Source organism: Parasteatoda tepidariorum, chromosome 9, assembly GCF_982258835.1.
Source record: "Parasteatoda tepidariorum strain Cologne lab strain chromosome 9, Ptep-v5.0, whole genome shotgun sequence".
In the NCBI taxonomy this organism is placed as follows: Eukaryota; Metazoa; Arthropoda; class Arachnida; order Araneae; family Theridiidae; genus Parasteatoda; species Parasteatoda tepidariorum.
Window position 1 is genome coordinate 63982495 of NC_141763.1, and position 22432 is coordinate 64004926.

The window sequence follows — 22432 nt, forward strand, 5'->3', positions numbered from 1 at the left end:
AATCTATCTTCTTACATCATCTTCATTGGGACTCCAAATCCTCGTTAACTAACTTTCCATAATGTTGGCCGTCATCCACTTGTTGATAGAGCAGGTAACTTTAATATTATGCAGAATTTTTAAGCCTTTTAGCACACGAGGTGGGATGCGTCCTGTCGGTTCTTTTAAAATCACGAAAGCGGGAAGTCCTGAGGCAGTTGCGCCTAGCGCTACGGTAAAGCCTCGCTTTTTGCACCCTGTGTTTGTGATTCTTATTGTACTTTTTCCGACAATATCATTTGTCCGAACGTATGGCGTGTAGTCATTTTTTATTCTTAATGAACGAATAGCTTGAATGAAGCTATTTGCGGATTCAACGTGATCACCTGGCAGCTCTTGGCTTTCATTTGTTCCTCTTTGCATTAAAATGCCGAACCTTTTTTCCTTCATTTTATATACATAGCGGATGCTGTGAAATCTAAAAGCCCAAGAGAAGCTGCAATTTTTAATGATTCTTCTTCTAGCATTCTGTTGGATACCGCAAAGTCAATTTATCTTTCTTTTTCTAAAAATTCAAACAGGGTATCATCTAAAATGTTGACCACACCTGCAGAGATTGCTTCAACCTATCTTCCCACCACATTTAACAAACACCTTCACTTTTGTTAGCTATCTTCAATTCAGTGACTGTGATTGGTTACCTACCTTTTTCCTTAATTGTGCTGCAATTAACATTTTGCTTGCACTTAGACGCTTGAACTGTTTCACCATATTGTTTGGCGCAGCATGTCCTCATCTGGACCTTTGCCACCAAACCTTACATTCAATCAATCAATCTAGGGCCGGGATAGCCTGGTCGGTAGGGCGCTGGGTCCATATCCAAGAGGTCGTGGGTTCGATCCTCGCCGGCCGAAGACTCCCCGTGTAGTAAATGGTGACTGATGCACGTTAAATCTGTCGAGTCTCAAAGTCCTCCATGTTCCCACAACAAATCAATACCTCTGGGGGTACTGATCCAGGAGTTTCCTTGTCTTCTGGATTGGTTCAAAATTACAAGGCTACGGAGTTGAACGTAAGAAGTCGTAAACCCATGAAATTGGGTCGGCTGTTCAACGACGGTTATGAAATAAAATAAAAAATCAATCAATCTACCTTTCTTCCCCACTCATTGTTCTCCACTCATTGTTCTCATTTACAGTCTAACATTAATCATCTACCCTAAACATCAGGATAACTATTTTTTAGAAATAAATTCATAATTTTTTTTTTTTAAATAAGAACTTAAATTGGCAATCTGTATTCATGTGAAACTACAGGGGGGTCGCTTTCTCGAGTTTGGGCTTTTTATCGGTATTTTACGGTATCCAGTCATCAGATAAAACTACAATCTCCTTTACTTGGCAGAATAAAGGAAGGGAATCATCAGTGCTAGCTTCTGTCTTAAAGATGGTGAAAATGCCATTTCTATATTGTACACCATGAAGAGTTACATTTTCGGAAATTCTAACGGCATCACTATCCTGTAACCCAAGCACCTTAAAAAATATTGATGACATAGACAAGTTGCTACTCAAAGAATTTCGTCTGAGGTGATTTCTCTTAATTTCGAAAAAGGATTGTTAACACACCATGTTGAACAATGATTTAATTGGTTTGCAACTGCTAGAGACTTGGTCACGTTCTTAAAATTACAATTTACAGATTCTTTTCTTTTAAAATAGTTGTGCTTGGCTTCATACCTCATACGCCGCATGCTTACGAGTGGGCCAAAATTAGTAAAACAATCTGGGTAATGAATGAGATAGTGGTGCTTATTTATCAAATTTCTCTCAGGAAAAACTAGCATGATGATGAATGATTAGCAAATCAAGCCTTGAGTTACGACAGGAGAGAAAACAATTTGCATTATTTTTCATAACAAGTGAATGAGGTGAAAATGCCAGTCTGACAATATTAAGCCCTTTAATATAAATGGGAAAACCCTCAAAAGGGGCTGCTTTCTGTTTCAATTTGTGATCTTTTATGTTTGTTCTAATTTGTTTTGTGAAATTAGAGGAAGGTTTGTTCTTGCTATCTGAAAATCCATAGTTGAAACATAGTGGATCCTTCTACCATATAAACATACAACCAGTGATTTAAAACGAGTTTAATCTCCATCGCACACACTCCGTCCAATAAGTCATGTATTGCATCAAAGCAATAGTTTTCAATGCAATAAAAATACTTCGAAGAATTAAATGTATACCTTTCTCTAACTCCTGTACTACGGCTCGCTTCAGAGTTTAACTCACTATCATGTAGGGGAGAGTTGGATAAAACGGGATAGTCGGACAAAACGGGATACGTCGCCTTGGGACCAGACTATTGCAGCTATCTTGTGGACAACGACAGAAACGTGTTATTCGACCGTGATTATATCATTCTCGGTGCGTCCCGCCTCGAGATCACTATTTGATAGAAAGTTATAAGTCTCAGAACTTTTTTACTCTATTTTTTAGACATTTTCTATATTTACGTGCGTTGTTTTTTACATTGTACTGCCTACACATATGGGAATAAAATTCCGGTGAGTATTAAATTTAATTAATCATTTATTTACCAATATTTTGATGTGCAGTCTATCTAATTTTCTTTTCATATTTAGGCAGCAGCCATGTTTGTTTCAAAAAGTGTCGGAGTCGGACAAAACGGGACACTTGTGAGTTGGATAAAACGGGATAGAGTTTTTTATGTCCCGTTTTATCCACCTATTTATTTGTTGGATTATTATTACCTTTTAAAATAGCCATATATTAATGTAGGCCTAGGCTTTTTAAACAACTTATTTATATTAGCTATATATATATTTGAAAAATTTAGTCTTTTTATATAGTAATGCAAAATTTGTTTATTAACGTTCATTATTAAGCATTTAATTTTCGACTCTAGGATTTCACATCTTTCTTTAGAACTAATTGTAATGTATTTCTCTGATGAGGACTTGAGCTTTTCTATGTATAAACAATATTATTAATATATTTGCATTATTTATAATTTTATATTTATATATATGCAAAAATTTAAACATTGTAAACCCTATCCCGTTTTATCCAACCCAGGTATGCTAAAACGGGATATGTAAGAGTTTGGAAATTAAATTTTTTTTCTATTTCACAGTCAGTAAAATTAGTTTAAAATATGTTTTTTGTGTACTTCGATAAATGTTGTAGCTACAAAAAAAATAATGTATGGTTTTCCTGAACAGATATTCCGTAGTAAATATAAACAATAATGGTATCCTGTTTTATCCAACTCTCCCCTATACAGTGATACACGAAAGTCAGCATACACTTGCAAATTTTCCCATTTTTAGAAATAAAATGCAAATAAATTTCTTTTTCTCATTCGTATAACAACCAGTATGCATTTGAATCATTATGTGTCTAATAGACATCAAACATTTTAAGATTATCATAATCATTTTCAGATTAAGTTAAAAATATGCATTTTTCAAACTCACAAAAGTGAGCATACAGTTGGATTTAAATAGATTTTTGCAGGTATTTGGCCATCTTTTTATTCTCTTAATATATTTGTAAGAATTGTGCCTAGTTTTATATAAGCTTTAGAGGAGATTTTTAAATAAAATTTCTTTCATTAATTTTAAAATGGCAACTAAAAGAACTGAAACATCATTAGAAATCAGAGAACTGGCTATTAAATTGAAAAATGAGGCAAAATCACTCAATCAAATAAGTCAAATTATTGGTAGAAGTAGAGCTACAGTGCAAGGAATAATAAGGAAATATAATTTGACAAAAACTACGGAAAACTTGCCTCGTACTGGTAGACCACCAAAATTGAACGGTAGAGATAAAAGAGAAATCATTCGAACAATTCGTAATAATCCGAAAACTACTGCAGTAGACATAGCCAAACATCTTGAAAAGGTTAAAGAAACTGATGCAAATCCGGAATGTGTTAGAAGAGCCTTGAGAAAAGAAGAATATAATAGCAGAATTCCTCGTAAAAAACCTCTCATTAGTAAAGTCAATCGAGACAAAAGAACAGCAATTGAGCATCTTCATGAAAACGATAATTTCGATTACTGGAGCAAAGTTATTTTTACAGACGAATCTAAATTTAACATTTTTGGCTGGGATGGTAAGCAAAAAGTTTGGCGACAACCCGGAACAGAGTTAGAATTGAAGAATCTGATTCCTACAGTAAAACATGGCGGAGGTTCAGTGATGGTTTGGGGCTGTTTTCTAGCTTCAGGTGTTGGCAATTTAGTCTTTATAGAAACCACTATGGATCGTTTTGTCTATTTGAATATATTGAAAAACAATTTGAAGTAATCAGTGAGAAAATTAGGCATATGAAATGACTGGATATTCCAACAAGATCAGGACCCAAAGCACACAGCTGGTGTTGTCAAGGAATGGCTGTTGTACAACACTCCAAGACAACTGCACTCCCCTCCTCAAGGCCCCGACCTTAATCCTATCGAAAATTTAAGGGATGAACTGGACAGAAGTATCAGAAAAAGACAAATTAAAAGCAAAGACGATCTTAAAAAGGCATTGCTTGAAGAATGGCAAAAAATCCCCCGCACTGTAACTGAAGAACTGGTCTATTCAATGCCTAATCGTATGAGAGCTGTTTTAAATTCAAAAAGTAAACCAACTAAATATTAAAATATGGAAATTTCAAACGTAGAATTTCCTGTATGTTCACTTTCGTGACTTGCGAAATGACTGATTCTCCAATATTTTATATTATTTTATGTTAAATGATAAAAAAACTGCTGTTTTTGCTCATCAATTTTTTATTTCTAATCAATTTAAGCTAAATTGAATCCAGTTCTTAGGTAAATATTTGAAATAAATAAGTTTCTGTTAATTTTGAAAGGTGTATTCTGACTTTCGTGTATCACTGTATGTTTTTCGTAAGTAGTTTTGTGTCACTTTTGAAACTGTTCTTCTAGCCAAGCAGAGATGACAAAAGTATTTGGCTCATGGACTCAAAATCCAAACAAGGCATGTGCTGCTAACCCATCAGCATAGACACATGCAATTGTGGCTCGAAGCGTGTATGGCATGCCATTTACATCAATATCGATGCCTTTATCGTCTTCTAAGATTTTCAAATCATCCACGAAAGGCCTTAGCACTGCTCCAAAGCCATTTTTTTTAAAAGTCCTGTGAGTTACACGTTGTCAACAAAAAGTGTCGAGATAAATTTTGATGGGATATTTAATATGCTGAAATAAAAAGTAGCTAATTCATGGATTTTTGTTTTTGAGATCCTAAAGGATTGCATACCTCAACTTCATCAAAGTATAGTTGGATTTGAATTGCTCTGAAAATCTTTTAAAAAATGGGTGATATCCATATTGTTTTGCACTAGAGTAGGGATTGATATACTCGTTCGAACATTTTCTTTATTTTGCACACATTTCAGTATTTTTCAAGCGAACAGAAAGTGTCTCGATTAAGGACACATACTGAAATGTGTCTGAAAGAAGTTTTGTTTCGTATCTTTGAAAAGTTTGATTGTAAACCTGTTCCTCCTTGCACCCAAGACATATTTCTCTTGGTTCTATTAAGCCGAAATTCTTTTTATACTATGATATTTGTTGAGATTTAATTCTTATTTCATCAAAAGGACTTGAAATTATTTCAAATTTCTGCATCAATTCATTGAATCGTGCTCCAGTAACATCAATTTTTTTCTACTTTTAAAAATTCTAAGACCTCCTCCTGTAAAGTGGCAGTGACTGTCTTAGAAACAGAACTGCAAACTGCCACAGTGGCATCAGTCACTGTAAAAGTAACATTACTTCATGATTAAAAGGCTATTAAATTTTTTTTGCGAACTTCGATTTTAGAGACACCATTCGTATATTAAAATCTTTAGAACTTGTTGGTATTGATACTGCCTCAGAGCTATCAACAGATATTTGATGAAAATTATCTTTATTTTAAGAAGGGGAGAAGTCTCTTGAATTGTAAGATCAGTATCATCAATATTTTACTGATTATCACCTACACCTATTTCAGGATTTCGGATCGATGATGTTTGCGAGTGATGTTTTTGTAGGCGTCGCGAGAGATTTTTAAAATTTAAATACAACTCACAACAGTGTTTTTGAGCACAAACAAAGTTTATTACGCCGTATGAATCCTTCAATGCAAGATTATGGATTCGTTTAAAATGGCATCCTAAACCTTTTATTGTATTGGAGACGTTTATTTTGCAAATAAAGCAGGTATATTCCATTTTTGAAAAAACTATATCTTTTTAATATTTCAAAGAGTACGCAAGAGTTCTTCGATCACTATACTAGATATAACAGTGATGAAACCAAAACAAGAACACACTAGAAATGTAAACTAAATAAGCCAAATAATATTTAGTACACAGCAGCAATATTTGGAAAAACATTTTTAATATTAGATATTTCTGATAAGTAAAAGCATTACCGTCAAACGGGGTGACTATGTGCCACTTTTTGACGTTTTCGTGTCATATTTCCTCTAATTTTTCACATATCGGGTTGATTATTTAATGCAACACAACTACACATCTTAGCTTTGAATTCACATATTAAAAATGATTCTAAGATATCATGGAGGGGAAATATAACTTTTTCTTAGTGGCACTTACTCACGCCGCACATGGGGGTGACTAAGTGCTCCTAATTCCTCCTCTTAAATCTAATAGAAACGATAGCTGGCAACTTCTCACCCTTCAGAATTCATCTCCTTGTAATTTTAGCTATTATAAGTTTATTTTTTTATGAGTATACTTTCAAATTTTAAAATAAAAAAGTCCATACATATGAAAAAATGCTATTTATTAAAGAAACTCTTCAAAATGTTTTTCAAAATAACTCAATTTATGAAACGAAACACAAACTACAAATTTGAGATAGAAATTGTCTCGTCAGTCAATCCGAATTTAGAATAACCTGAAATTTGTCGCCATTTGGTAGAGGTTGGGGAGGACAAATCTTCTTCAGGATTTGTTTCTTTTTGTATCACAAAACATCAAGGGTGTCAGGCCCCTTCCAGAATTGTCCACTTTTCTCTAGGCATTTCACACATGCCTCGTTGCTACTATCGAAATCAGAAATCATTTGACCCGGGTACATTTTATATTTTACTGCAACAAAGTAACCTTGCACAGGGCCAGTGTCTCTTGCGTCATTGACTGACTCACTGCTTGTCAACGGTTGACCAGAGACTGTTGTAGATGGGTGGTCAATATCCAGAACATCAATGGCAGACTCTCCAATGACAGACTGTCACAGGTGGGTGAAGATGGGTCGTCAGACGAGCTATGAATTCCCAGAAGACGGTTGTTTATTGAAGTGAAGCTATTTTCACTTTCGGCATACGAGATATCACTTTCATGCATATCTGCATCGCTGGAATCAATTGATTCACTCACTACCACTTTCGTTTGATTCTTTTTGTATTTAGCTTTCTTTCCTTGTTGCTGATGATTGACTCCGTTAGTGCCAGAAGTACAAGGCAGAGGATCATTGTTTGAGGGTGCCTGCAGGTCTTCTACAGTGATCCCTTTTCCTGGCGCCACTTTTAATTTTTTGTTTGGTCTGCTTGGGACCTTCTCAGTTACGACTTTCCTGTGATTCTTGAGTTCTTCTACTAATACTGCAGATACATTGTTAACATGCTGACCCTGGTCTGCCTCTTCAAAAACTCGGTCCCACAATTTTATCAGCACAACTTCACGATTTAATGGAAATAATCCACAACCTGCAAAACCTCCTTTCAAACGATCATTATCTTCATTAAGCTTGTCAATCAGTCGGGCTAACAACTTCGGAAACCTTGTCTTAGGAAGAGCAGGGAATGATCTACTTTTAGGAGTCTCTTTCCGCCTGTTCAAAATCTCTCTTCAAAATCGTTTTAGAGGCCCGAAGTATGCCAGATCGAGCGGCTGTAATAAATTAGTCGTATTGGGTGGAAGGCAGAGATGGGCATTTGTCAGTCAGAATAATGAATAAAGAATGATGAATAATTATTCAAAATCTTCCTAAATAATGAATAAAGATTTATTCCTTAGTCAGAAATATTTTGAATAAAGAATAAATCATTCATAATCCTTTATTCATTAGTCAAGAATAACTGAATAATTTCACTGTTGAACAAAAATTGGCACGGAAGACTCTAATTGACTATGATTGTGACAACTACAAATAAAACATACATGATAATAAACCACTTGTAATTATTTTATAAGTTACAAGTAACGATTTCAGATAACAAGTGATTATAATTACCTGTAATCCCAACAAAATGCAATAACTGGCATAAGGGTACAAGTGACTGAACTCTTTTATTTTGAACAATCAATGTAATCAACATGTACAGTCCGCAAAAAAAAAAAACGAATCACCCTGAATAACTTTCGTTCTAATGATCGGATTTTCACGAACTAAGTGTCAAACTTAATGGTTCCTGGGGGTGACCTCAAATATGCTAATTAACTAGTGCTAACTAGTAATTAAGTTACGAAATCGGACACAAAAACGTACTTTCTCTGAATAAACATACATTTTTTTTTACATATTTGGATTCTTAACCTTCAAAATATAGGGGGTAGCCGCAATCTGGGAAATATGGTCCCCGTAGTTTGGTCAGGAGAGTGATCCAAAGTTCGTACCCCTTAATGTTAATTTCCCTTTTTACGTTTTTAGTCATATTTTTAAAACTAACAAAGCAATTTAAGGAAAATTGCACATACTCAAAAAACTCATTTACCCAAAGATAATTTCATGAAAAAAATAATTTTTAATAATTATTAATTAATTTTTATTATTTAATTAAATTGAGGATGAAAAAATTTTGAATTATAAGGTATGAATTTTTTTATACCATATTAATCTACATATTTTTCAATTGAAAAATCTAAAGTTTCAATTGTTTTTATTTATTAGAAGCTGAGAAAAATTAAAATTAATTATTTTAAAAAAAATAATTTGGCGACAATAAAGAAATGATTAAATGGGGCGATTAATATTAAAATGTGATAAACTTGCGAGGAACTTGACTTCGCGCGCGTAGTGTAAAACTTCATTCATATTTTTTTCGCTAATAATCGTTTGCTAATCTTTTAATTTTTATTTCTTTTTAACTATAAAATACAATGTTTCCTTTTGAGTCGCTTAATAATTTATTTGCAATTTAGTAAAGAAATTTGAATAAAACATTTTGAATTAAAAACACTTTATTCAAGGAATGTCTAGTTTTATAAAATAGGATATGATATGATCTTCTGATATAATATGATTATACACCAGATTATGCTTATTTAATGTGACTATTTTTTATTTTGTTTTTCTATTTGTGACTATTTTTTATTTTGTTACATTGACTTATATCTAGTGGGTCTTCAGCAGTATTTACCATTTACTTATGGAACCAATTGTTTTTGCAACTAACAATGCCTCAAGAGGACTTATATCAAAATCAGTTTTCAAGATACTTTCATTATCAATGTTAGTTGTATCAGCTTCAGTGCCAAAATTTGATTAACCAAATGTTCTTTTTGAAATAAATTCTTCAATATTAAGAAAAGCACAGGCTAAAGGATATTTGGGAGATTAAACTTTTCTGTCGTCAATGCTCCTTTAAAAATTTGCAACATAACTTGTGAGATTTCCTTCTCAAGCTTCTGAAGAAATAGTGCATCGTTACTCTCGAAGCATGTATTTTGTTGATAAGATGTCTTGCTCATTAACTCTTGGTGTCTGTTTTGCATGCATTTGTCAAAGTCAACGTTTTTTACATCGAATGGAAAAATATCGCATTTCATAAAAGCATTTTACTTCATCAGTTGATGTCTCAAAATCTTATTTAAAAATGGATGCAAAATTTTCTCGATACATTGCTTTACAATTCTTTTAAGATCTAACGGGAGATTTCCCTGAATTAGGTAGAAAACTAAACCAGAAAATTTGTTTTGATCAACATAACTTGCTCAGTTTCAAATTGATATGAGATTTATATCTATCCAAAACAAGCAAAATAGGGAATTTGATAGCATTTTTAATTAGCCATGTGTAGAAGCATTTGCAATATATTTGTAAAATGTTGCTGCGGTCATTGTTTCATTTCATGAATCGCTTTTTCCAATGAAATATATAGCAGGGACTGATTCTGTAATATCTCAAAGAATTCTTCAGTAAGGAAAAACTACCAATGAAGGTAATTTTTCTTTCCTAGGAACTTAAGAATATAAATCCTTATAATTTTTAGGGCCAAGGATTTTTCCCGTTTAAGGGCAGTATTAAACTCTTGTTTCGTTCGCATTGTAAATGCTATCACTTTCTAAAAGGATGCCAGGGCTACTTCTCTCCTAAAGATTCATCTAAAGTTCTTAAAACCAGTATTTCGAATATTATTCTCTAAGGGAAGTTTTGCCTTTTGAAATTATCTTCGCATTGCACTGAGTTATCGGTGGATGTCGCCTTAAAAAAAACTTCACCCATTTTTCACCTGCATGATGGTTTTTAAATGGATTTTTCCTACCAGTTTCCGTCTGGATTAATAAATTAGCTATTTATTAGCACAAAGGCTTTTATTATTATATTTAGTCAGTAAACATAGCTTATTAAGGTGTCTAAGGTATGATGTAATAACTAATCACTACATTTATAACGATAAATAAGTAATAAATTATTATTATAATTCTTTAAATAAATTTAGCAATTAAATTTGCATTTTGAAATGAAATTTTTATGGGAACTATTCATGCAACATTTAACTGAATTTTAGGTGTCCTCTATATCGCAGAGCTACTAATTATCCATGTAAAATCATATTTCACACATACTGTTCATTCACTGGGAAATCTATTCGCAGTGAAGAAACATGCCTGTTCCTTCACTGGTTAGAAGTTGTTTTTTGTACTTTCAACATAATTTTGATGTATAATATGACTAAAAGTACAGAAAAATTAAAATTTTTCTTTTATTTTCATTAACTTGAAAAAATCCTAATAAAGGAACACTTGTTTATTCATTGGTTTTTCATCGTTTGGTAATCCAGTTATTAAGCACCCCCTAATCTCAGTACTTGCTAATGTTATGATGCTTGAAATAAATAAAACGTAACTTCAGTAACCATATTTTGAATTATCTTTTTCCCAATGAGAAAAAAAGCTTTATTATATGCAATTAATTGTACTTTAAACTGATAACTACCACCACTGACCTTATAATTGTGTCAAAGAAACAATGCGTTGAACAAATACTAACAAATTCAAAACTTTTTCCAGAGAAGACTCTAAAACCAGGTAACTCAATGCGTTGTTAGATGATTTCCTATTGTTAGGTAGTAAGCTACAGTTACCAATCAATCTAAATTAAAACGTTTAAAATCTTATTTTTAAAAAATATATATGAAATGTTCCTTTACTGGTGTGTTTCATCACTGGTTGGTTTACCCTATATCGTCTTAATCTTAAAAGAAATTTCCGGAAGTGTTTCGCAGAACTATTTTACCAATTATTTAAGTAAATTTTGACATTTTTAAGAATCTTATTCTTTACCCTTTTACGTTTATTATTTCTTCATTAATATACTAATCAATTTTATTAGTTCCTTAATTTAGATTTTCTTAGGTTAGGTCTAAGTAAAGTTCCTTTCTAAATTATAGTCAAGCTTTCTTAAAAAGAATTATTGTCTGCTAGCTAAGAATAAAACCTTGTTAAGAAACTAAAAACATTCCGCTGTTTAAAATTATTTAATGCAAAACAGCTGATTGTTTACTAAGTATACTATTTTTTTTTTTTTTTTGAAAAAAGAGTATAAATTATTGATTGTCTTTTTTTTGTTTCTCGTGAGTTCAACATAGATTATCTAAATTGGTTTTGATGTTTTATAAGTCACTACAAAGAGAATAAAGATACAGATCATAAAAAGCTGTCGAATACGTAGCCAAATTTTTAAGCGTCTTAAAATATCTCAGTATCTTAAATGTCGTCCTAACATCTTAGTTGTGAAATAAAATTTTTAATTATCTGATCACGTGTGATGCACTAATTATTTCATTATATCTTTTACTCTTTCTTTATGATACAAGTAGATTTTTTTCCTGATAATATACTAAACTATTTCGTTTAATTTTTTACTTTAGCATGATTTCCAAGATATTATTGTAGTATAATTTGTTATCAGGAAAATGCCTTATTTTGTTAAGCTAGAAATACCAAAAATTGAAAATTGATTCCGAAGCTGTGCCAATTTTAGAGTCATCTGATTTTTAAAAAAAATGCTATAAAAAATACACAATTTCCGAACTTATTTTAATAAAAAAAAATTTAAAAAAAAAAACGTGGCAAGTAGACTAACATACTTTTTACAGAAACTGTGAAAACTAATTTTTCCTATATTTCGTCAAAAGAGGATAAGAATGATATTGCTCCAAGGGACCTACTCAATAATTTCGCTATTTCCAGAATGAAATCTGTTTGATCGAAACATATTATTCCTTGAAAATTAAAACGGGGAAAAAATTAGATTTTATTATTTATGTAAGCTTACTCCATTTGTTTAATGATAGCGGTATTAAGGTTAAGAATATGCGATGGAAGTCTCGTTTACTATTATACTATAAATGCATTAAATCATGTAGCTTGAATAATTTATTTTAAGCAAATTATTTAATAATTTTAAGCAAATAAGGGTAAAAATAAACTCGATCAAAATATTCTGAAAGCATACCCTAAAATATATGTAGAATAAACTTTGGCATCAATACATAAAGTATACCTTTTCAAAACTTATTTTAATATCAAGTGAAATAATTTAATATGTTGTGTAACTAAATGGATAATCCCAAGAAACTGAATCAAAAATATGAAAACTTCATTGATTTAAAAAAATAATCGATAACAATAAAAGTAGACAGGTTTTGAGCGTCCAATAATGAAAGTCACAAGTTAATCAAGCCTGACAAGTCTTGAGAATGGGCGATTATATTTGAACGCTCGAAGCATGTCGACTTTTACTTCCCTCTTCATATGTTTTGAAGCCAGTTGAGTTTTTATCGTCAATTATACTGTTTTACATTTGGTTCTTGATCATTATTTTGATAAGGATTTTACACTCGTTAAAGTAAACATATGCATTTTAATATTTTAACAGGATTCATGTGGTCTTTGAAAACGTAAGAGCATCAATATTGTAAAAGTTACATTTAACTTAAAAATTTAAATTTTGAGACCGGATATTTTGAGTTAATGAAATTAAATATTTTATCTTTTAAGTTTTTGGGCTCCATTTCAGTGTCTTAAGGATCTTACTAGCTCTGTTTAAAAGGAGAGTATCCGATATATATAAGAAAACATAAATAATCATAATAGCAGTATTTGGTGGTAAATGTAGCTTATCGTAATTGAAGAATATGCTGTGCGACATTGTAAGGTTAATTTGCGAACGTAAGTCTCATAATGCATCGAGACACGAGGATGCTATTTGCTAATCATCTTTATCCAAAGAAAACCAAGTAACCCAAATATCTAGCAGAAAGAAGCGATTTTATAAACAACGAATCATACAATATGCAACATATTATTTCAATATCTTATTCTTAAACATAACATAATTTCAATGTCTTTAAAATGCCACTAAACATTCAGCAATTCCTTGAGTTATAGAAAAAAGAAATATCGTAAATTACAGAAAACCTTGTGGTGCATTAGAATTACTATACAATCTATATATATATTTTTTAAGCACTTTTTTTTTCTTCAAGCTTTCTTGCCTGCAAGACTCGATTAACTCTTTCGCGCCGACTGTCACAAATACGTGACAGCATGAAACAGTATCAACCAGGGTAAAAAGATAAAACTGGTAATCAAAGTAATTCTTTAGCAGTTTATTTGTGGGCGGGGTTACAATTGTTTGATTTATTTAATTCACCACTACTTACTTCAAAATAAAATTATTTAGTTATACTTTGAACTAACATTGATTATATATATGATTAAACTAACAATAATTAAATTCAAGGCAAAGTAAGTCTGTGAAATTAGCAACGCCTGTATTTAAGCTACTGTTTTTTATTTATTTACATCCTAATTCTGATTTTGTACGAATGCTTTCATGAGTCACCCGTCCCCAAGGGGTTAAAGCTGTAAAAATGATCATCCCTAAAATTTTGTATATAGCTGTAATAAGTTATGTTAATTTGATTTTAGTATGAAATCCTCGAAAAAATTTTGCAAAAACAGCAAAATCTAAACAATATCAGATAAAAAGTTTATGTATTTAAATTCTAAAATTTCTAAATCATAAATAATTTATAAATCGATTCAAATTTTCTTTTCAAAGGACATTAAAAAATATTTGTTTTTGCTTTTTAGACAGAAATCAGCTTAAAAATTGTCTATTGCCTAGAAACTTCGAGATATTTTCTATTAAGAATGAATTAAACCTCTCTGAGCAATCACAAAACATTATTTCAATTTCTTTTACAGTCATAGCATGGTTGCCTAGCAACCTAGTAAAATTAAGCGTTCCTCTTTTGAATTAGTCAATGGGTTATCTTAAAATATTCATTTGCGCAGGCGACTTTTTTTGGCTGTTTTCTGGACTATCGCCAAATATATAAACCTTTATTGCGACTCAATTTACGATCCAATTTTTTTAAAATTTTGTCTACCCCCCCTAATTCAAGTGTCTAGATTCCAAATATGTAAAAAAAATTATATGTTTATTCAGAGAAAGTACGTTTTTGTGTCTGATTTAGTATATTAATTAATAGTTAGCACTAATAAATTAGCATATTTGAGGTCACCCCCAGGAACCATTAAGATTGACACTTAGTTCGCGAAAATCCGATCATTAGAACGAAAGTTATTCAGGGTGATTCGTTTTTTTTTTTGCGGACTGTACTATTATAAGCAGTCATTCTTACCAGCAATCATAATCTACCGAATGAATTGTAAAAATAGTTACTGCGCGAATACATATACATGTGGTACATACATGAGTACTTAATTACGCTGTGTATTTATGTGTATATATATACACGAGCGAGCACTGTATATAAATACTTGCAAGAATAAGTAAAAAAGTTGAATGCCTACATGCATTGTATATCCGCACATAGTATATCCCTACTTACGTACATTCAATCTTCAAGTGTACATGCATACGAAAGTAGGTCACACAATGTATGTTAGTATGCATGTATGCACACAAAATATGTAAGCAAACTTGCGTATGTGTGCACGGATGCATATATAGTGTACGTATGTACATAATGTACGCATACACAAAAAATGTATATGTGTGCATGTAAAAATATATATACTTACGAGATAATGCGTACGTATATGTGTACATGCAAAATACGTACACAGGTATATATACTGTACATATGTTCATACAATGTACTTGCGTATGCACTATGTTTTACCAATTTATATACGTTAGTTAGCTCATATACCGTACGCCCATATATATATATATATATATATATATATATATATATATATATATATATATATATATATATATATATATATATATATATATATATATAAAGAGTTGGGCGTCGATTACAGGAATCAATTACAGCTGTGTAATCAATTACTTGTAATCGTGATTACTATTTTCAATGTATGTATTCACGTAAGCACAATATATGTATATATATATATATATACTAGCTGACCCGGCAAACAATGTTTTGCCATATGAATTATTTCTAGAGTATGAAAATATATCTTATTTATTGTAAATGTGTGCGTATGTGGTATATGAGTGGAAGAGGCATGGAGCGCTGTGAACGATGACGGAATGTGAAAGTAACAACACACTAAATAATAATTTTTTTAAATTTACTGTAACTTTTTTTTATAAATTATATATACAACGAATTCTGAAAATATTAGTCAACAATATTAATCTCTTAGTGCAATGGAGTGTACAATATTTTTTGTCATTCCATCTTTAGCTAACACAAATAAACTGGATGGTTTGCCCACTCGAGAGCATGCCACGTATCTGTGTGAAAAACATGGTGTGCTCAAATCTGAGACGCAAACAGACATTGTTTGGCCTTATCATTGCAAATGCCAATCTAATGTGGAACTGAATGCGTTTAAATTGAATTGGCACATCTGTGGGGGTATAATAGGGATTGGCACATAATAGGGATTCGTGGAAGTAATATACTTTCATCCCGGAATTTGTCATTTAAAATAATGACTTCGATGACGTTGTTCATTAATTTATTAACGACTAATCGCGTGCCGTTGCACAGCCAAGGTGGGTTCAAATTACGAAGCAAAATAACCGGAGATCCAACTTTGAGTACTAAATTATGCGGTGATATGCCAGGTAAATCCAATGAGTTTGAAAACTCTGTTGGAAAATGTGCAGCTTCAATGGGATCGCAAACTGCATCAACGGATTTGCATGTCACCAAGTTACCTGGCAATAACTGTTGCATCTACAGATTCAATTCGTTGACGTCCACATTTTTTGCTGCTAAAATCGCCCTTTCTGCCAGCCATCATGATGAATGCATTGCGTGTGTACATCGGGAAATATTAGGCTAATGAGAGCTTCTTGTGAATCAATGATTGTGCAGAAATCGTCCGGCAATTTAAGCATCCAGTCTCATCCTTAGTAACTTTTCCATCACCGATATCTAACAATTGTTTTGAGAATGTTTCAGCAGATGGATCTTGAAGCATTTGGACGCGCATATTTACTTTTAGTAGAACTTTTTCAACATTACTCCAAAGTGGAGATGATTTCAAGAAAGCATTGATCTCCTCAGCGTACATTAAACGCGGAATGACGGGAAGTGTTTGTCTGAAATCACCTGAAAGGAGTAACAGAGTGCCGCTAAATAATTTGTCATTATTTTTTTATATCTTTCAATGTCCTGTTCAACGCCTCAAGCGATTTTTGTGTACCATAGTGCAATCATCCCAGATGATAATTTTACAGTGTTTTAACACTGCCGCCATGCAAGAAATATTTTTTATGTTGCACACTGCATCTGGGTTGTTTTGAATATTTAGTGGCACCTTAAATACTGAATGAGCTGTTCTGCCCTCCATCCAATAAAATTGCCGCAATGCCAGATGATGCAACGACCAACGCGATGCCATTATTTGATCGTATTTCACCGAGAATTAGCGAAATAATTAATGTTTTGCCAGTTCCACCTGGTGCATCAGGAAAAAAATCCACATTTTCCTGCTGAAACTGCGAGCATAATGCGGTCATAAATGTTCCTTTGTTTCTCATTCATTAGTGGAACATTGCGAGTAACAATCGCTGCCATTTCTATCGTATTGTATTGAAGTTCACGATTCATGTCAGAGTTTAATAAATCAGATGCACTTCGATTTGGCGAAAGCATACCGAAATGACTGAGTGGCTATTTGGCAGTAATAATGCAAAGATCCTCAATAGCAATCAGTGCTTCATTGTACATAGCATCGCTGAATACTATCGTTAGATCGTTGCAACGTGTGCGATATTGATACCGTATATCATCAGTCATCGAATCTTTGTGATATTCTCATAACGCTTCTATACGGGCCGGGAAACATGTAGCTAATATTATAGCAAATAGTAGACGATTTTGCTTTGCTGTACAGTTCAACGCTGCTTCAGCAAGCATACATTCCCACTGGTTGTCGTCTTCCAGCAAGCCGAGTGCAAAGCATGCATCTTTATACGTTGGATGCTGATTTCCATCGACTTTACGTATATCTTGAAATGACAATGAGGAGGTGTAATTAACCAACAACAGTCGAAAATGATAGCACTCAGTCTGCCTTGGATTGACTGTAAATATTCTCCCCAAGGCGTTTGATTTGAATAAACCGGGACATGCATCAACCGGTGTGCCTTGCTTGTGGGGTGTCCATTTTTTTGAACCCATGTGAAATAGGGTGGTACTTCTGAGTAGAGTAATGTCCGTGCGAAGACGCCAAAAGCATCCGTACGATTACCCAATTCAAAAAATTTGGCGAGAGTAGTTTTTGGTGGATTTATAGCTCGGTCAATCGCTGTCTCGTTCGTGAAATATACGCTCTGACCGTTTTCAAGATGGACGGCTAAATGAATAACGGTTGGATCCCGTTCATTAATTGGGAAACCAAAGATACGCCAAACAGCTTCATTGGAGCTGATGTACCGGCCTATTTGGTACAGCGTTACTTCGTCGTTGTTATTCACTGGAAGAGCAGTCATATTGGTATTTTCAACTCGAAATACTGCTATATCATTGCCTTTATTCACATACTTGCAAATATATTTGATGCTCTTCTTTTAAGGGCATGCATAAGTATTAGAGTTTAATATGACTTGTTGCAACGTGCGTGAATATTATTTTTGATTTATTATGTTTCTATGTCTAGTTTGGATCAGAATAAGATTAAATAAAGATATATTTAAAATATACATTAAATCTGTGTAAAAAATGAAAAAAAATTAGATATAACATACCTGCCAACTTTTAATCCCTTCCATTATCATTTTTCCCAGTGGTATTAAAACTTTAATTTTAAGTAAACAAATACGTTGTATTTGAGAAAACTTAAGTTAACAACCATGATAGTAACGCATATTAATATATGTGCTTAATTTTTGTAAGAATAGTGGTGATCAAAATCACCTAAAAATTAAGTTTATAAAAGGAAAAATAGTATATACTTACTACCACTTTAAATATGAAAATGAAATCTTCCGGAAGAGTTGGCAGGTATGATATAAACCATTTTCGTATCCTTCTGGAGGTACATAGAAAATTTCATTTAACTCGGTCCAGCCGTTTAGGAGGAGTTCAGTGACAAACACACGCACAGAAGAAATATATACTAGCGGACCCGACAGACGATGTTCTGTACACACATCTTTAATTGGAAAATTTCAAATTTTTTTGAATAAGCTGTAACAATCTAGATCGTTTTGATGCAAATTTTTATTAAAAAGTTATCATATTATCTAACGTCATTACATATATCTTATCACAATTCGACCAATCGATAGCGTGTGAGTATGTGTATACTATCAGCGAAGTTAAATGTAGAGGTTGTTTTAAATCAAAACTTAAACTTATTTTAATTAAAGGTAAAAAAGTGAAAACTTAAACGATTTTATAACAGATATATTTTTTCAATTAAAAAAAACTTAAGTTGTCGTAATGCCATTAGATGTACAATATTTTTGGTTAATCCTTCAGGAGCATACACAAACAAATTCGAGGGTTTTCCAACTCTGGAACACGCAACATATAATTGACCGTGAGAAAAGCACGGGTTTTCTAAAATCTAAGCCACAAATTGTCATTGTTTGACCTTGTGACTTATTAATAGTCATAGAAAACGCTGAGCGGATTGGAAATAGCAAACGTTTGAATGGTATAGGCGAATCTGAAGGAATCATTGGGATCCGTGGTAGAAGTACAACTTCACCTTGAAATTTTCCACTTAAAATAGTGGCTTCCAAAATGTTACCCATGATTTTTTTTATGACCAGTCGCGTGCCATTACACAATTTCGGAGCATTCAGATTTCTAAGCAAAATTATGGGTGAACCAATCTTCAATCGCAAATTATGGGGTGGCATTCCAGGTAAATCCAGTGAATTTAAAAACTCGGCAGGATAGTTGACAACTTCATCAGGATCAACAACAGTGTCAATCGATTTGAATGTAATTTCACTACCAGGCAATGATTGTTGTACTTTAAAATTGATTGCGTCAACATCTAAATTTTTTGCGGCTAAAATAGCTCGCTCAGGTAGCCATGCATGATTAGTATAATTATGTAGCAAATCTAGAAAGATATTTTTTATTAACTCCTATTTGGTAGGCACCATATTGCAAAAATTCTGTGGGAGTCGAATATATTGTGTATCTTCATACAATTGAATTTTACCATTGCCAATGTCTAACAGTTGTTCAGAGAATCTTGACGCTAATGGATCATTTTGAAGTTGAACACGCATATTAAGAGTAAGGCATAATTTACTGACACTTCGCCACATATAAGATTCTTTCAAACATGCGTTTATTTCGTCCGCATATGTCGCACGTGGAATGACGGGTATGTTTGTCTGAAATCACTTGACAGCAGCAGTAGAGCACCACCAAAAAGCCGAGTATTATCTTTGATGTCTTTTAGGGACCTGTCGAGAGCTTCAAGCGACTGATTGTGGGCCATTGTGCATTCATCCCAGATAATAATTTTACATTTTCTCAAAACTTCAGCCATGCCTGAATGCTTCTTTATGTTACACATTGCTTCGGGATTGGTATGAATATTCAAATGTAATTTAAGTGCTGAATGCGCTGTCCGTCCACCATCAAGTAAGGTTGCTGCAATGTCTGATGAAGCAATTGCCAATGTAATATGATTTTGAGATCTAATGCGCGCAAGTATTAGTGAGATGAGGAATGTTTTACCAGTGCCACCTGGTGCGTCCAGAAAAAAATCCACCTTGTTGTGCTGCAATTGACACGTTAATTTGATCATATATATTTCGTTGCTCAGCAGTAAGCAATCGTTTATTGTTAGCAACAAAAGTAGCCAGAGAAGTCATATCGAACTGGTGTTCACGTTGAACGTCGCTGTTGATGATATCTGCTGCTTGGCGGATTGGCGCTGGCATGCCAAAATTTATGAGCGGCATGTTCGAAATAAGAATACAAATATCCTCAATCATTATTAATGCCTCGTTATATTTCTGCGGAGAATTCAATACTGAGATTTTGATTAGTAATTCTAATCCGATGCAAAATATCTCACTCATTGATTCTTTATATTTATTCCACAGAGCAGATGCTTCAGACGGAAAACACGTTGTCAATATTATTGAAAATAATTGACGAATTTGCTGTGGAGATAAGCTCAGTGCTGCATCTGCAAGTGTGATGTCCCAATGGTTATCATCCTCCAATAAATGTAACTCACGACACGCGTCAAAGAAAGTGCCGTATAAAGTACCGTTGACTTTTCGCAAGTATTGGAAGGATGTCGGTCCAGGAACGTTAACCAATAACAAACGCAGAAAAAAGCAATCGCGTTGCTTAGGATGAACTGTATATAATCGTCCTAAAGTATTTGTCATAACTATGTCGGTAAATCCTGGGACTGGGGTGCCTCGTTTCCGTGGTTCCCAACTCTTAGATTGTTTATTCCATGTAAAAAATTTAGGAACATCAGTATACATTAATGTCTTTGCAAATTCACCAACAATATCTTGTCGATTACAAAGGTTGAAAAATTCAGTAAGAGTTGTTTTTGGAGCTGTTAAAGCTTGTTGTAGTGCATTCTGTTCTGTGAAATAAACACGATGTCCATTTTCAAGATGCACAGCCAAATGTACAACAGCAGGATCCCTTTCATGTATAGGAAATGTAAAAATTCGCCAAATAGCTTCATTACTACTTATGTATCGTCCCATTTGATAATGTATTATTTCGTCATTCTTATTTACATTTTGAACAGCGAATATAGTTTTATCACTGCCCTTATGAACGTACTTACGAATGTACTTGATTGACTTCACCGAACTGCATAACTTAACGTTTATGTGTGCTTTATAGGTTTTGCACAGCAATGGTGAGTATGGAACCACCCAGCGATTATCGATGTCAACTCTCACACAGTTTGATAGACGCAATTCATATGATTGACCGCCATTGTCTACATCTCTACGACGGTAAGAGGAATGACCATCGATATTGGTGATAGTGTCAGTTTGACATGGTTTAGGAAAACGTTTCGTACATTTTCCATTATCCATACATGGTGACATCATGTTGAGAGAACCACGTGGACCATGGATAATATTAGTAGTCTCAATGTCAAACAATTCTTGATCATCGATGTTTGACCGGATAACAGCAAATTTTTAATTTCAGCCCAGTTTGGATTACACGTAAATGTGATAAAAAGATCTGATCAGCCGTATGCGCGTACGTAAGTCATGGCGTCTTGAATATATTCTTGTATATGACGCGGACTACCAATGTATGATGATGGAAGAATATATGCGGTACCGATGTTGTTGATATCATTCGTTGCATCTGCGTTACCGATAATGGCGTCACGCAAATGAATGTACTCCTCAGAGCGAAGTTATGCTTGATTAAATTTTATATAACGCAATCTCTCACTTTCGATTTTTACATACATATCAACAATGTACTGATGAAATAGCTGTCTGCATCGGAGAATGTTATTATCTTCATTTTCACGAATCATCAACCGGTATGCGTAGAAGTTCATCGCACTAACTTTCTTGATTAGTTCTTGACCTTGAATCTTAAATGTAGATTCAAAATTACGACCATCCTCATTATGAACAATTTTTGTTGCTCCAAATGATGTCATTTGAAAGCAAGAATTGAATTTACGAATTTTCCGCAAAAATAATTTCGATTGAGATGCGGTTCCAGCT

At 33.2% G+C, this 22432-nt stretch overlaps 1 protein-coding gene across 1 annotated transcript; it reads right to left on the reverse strand.

Moving 5' to 3' along the window:
- Positions 1–20428: 20428 nt before the first annotated feature.
- Positions 20429–21790, reverse strand: LOC147804120 (uncharacterized). The gene has a single exon (XM_087151431.1). The coding sequence runs from the start codon at positions 21788–21790 to the stop codon at positions 20429–20431; it is 1362 nt and encodes a 453-aa protein (XP_087007557.1).
- Between the last annotated feature and the right edge of the window lie 642 nt (positions 21791–22432).

What these genes read in the sequence shown, in the direction of transcription:
- LOC147804120 (XM_087151431.1), bottom strand. Translation starts at nt 21,790, where the DNA reads ATGATGTCACCATGTATGGATAATGGAAAATGTACGAAACGTTTTCCT.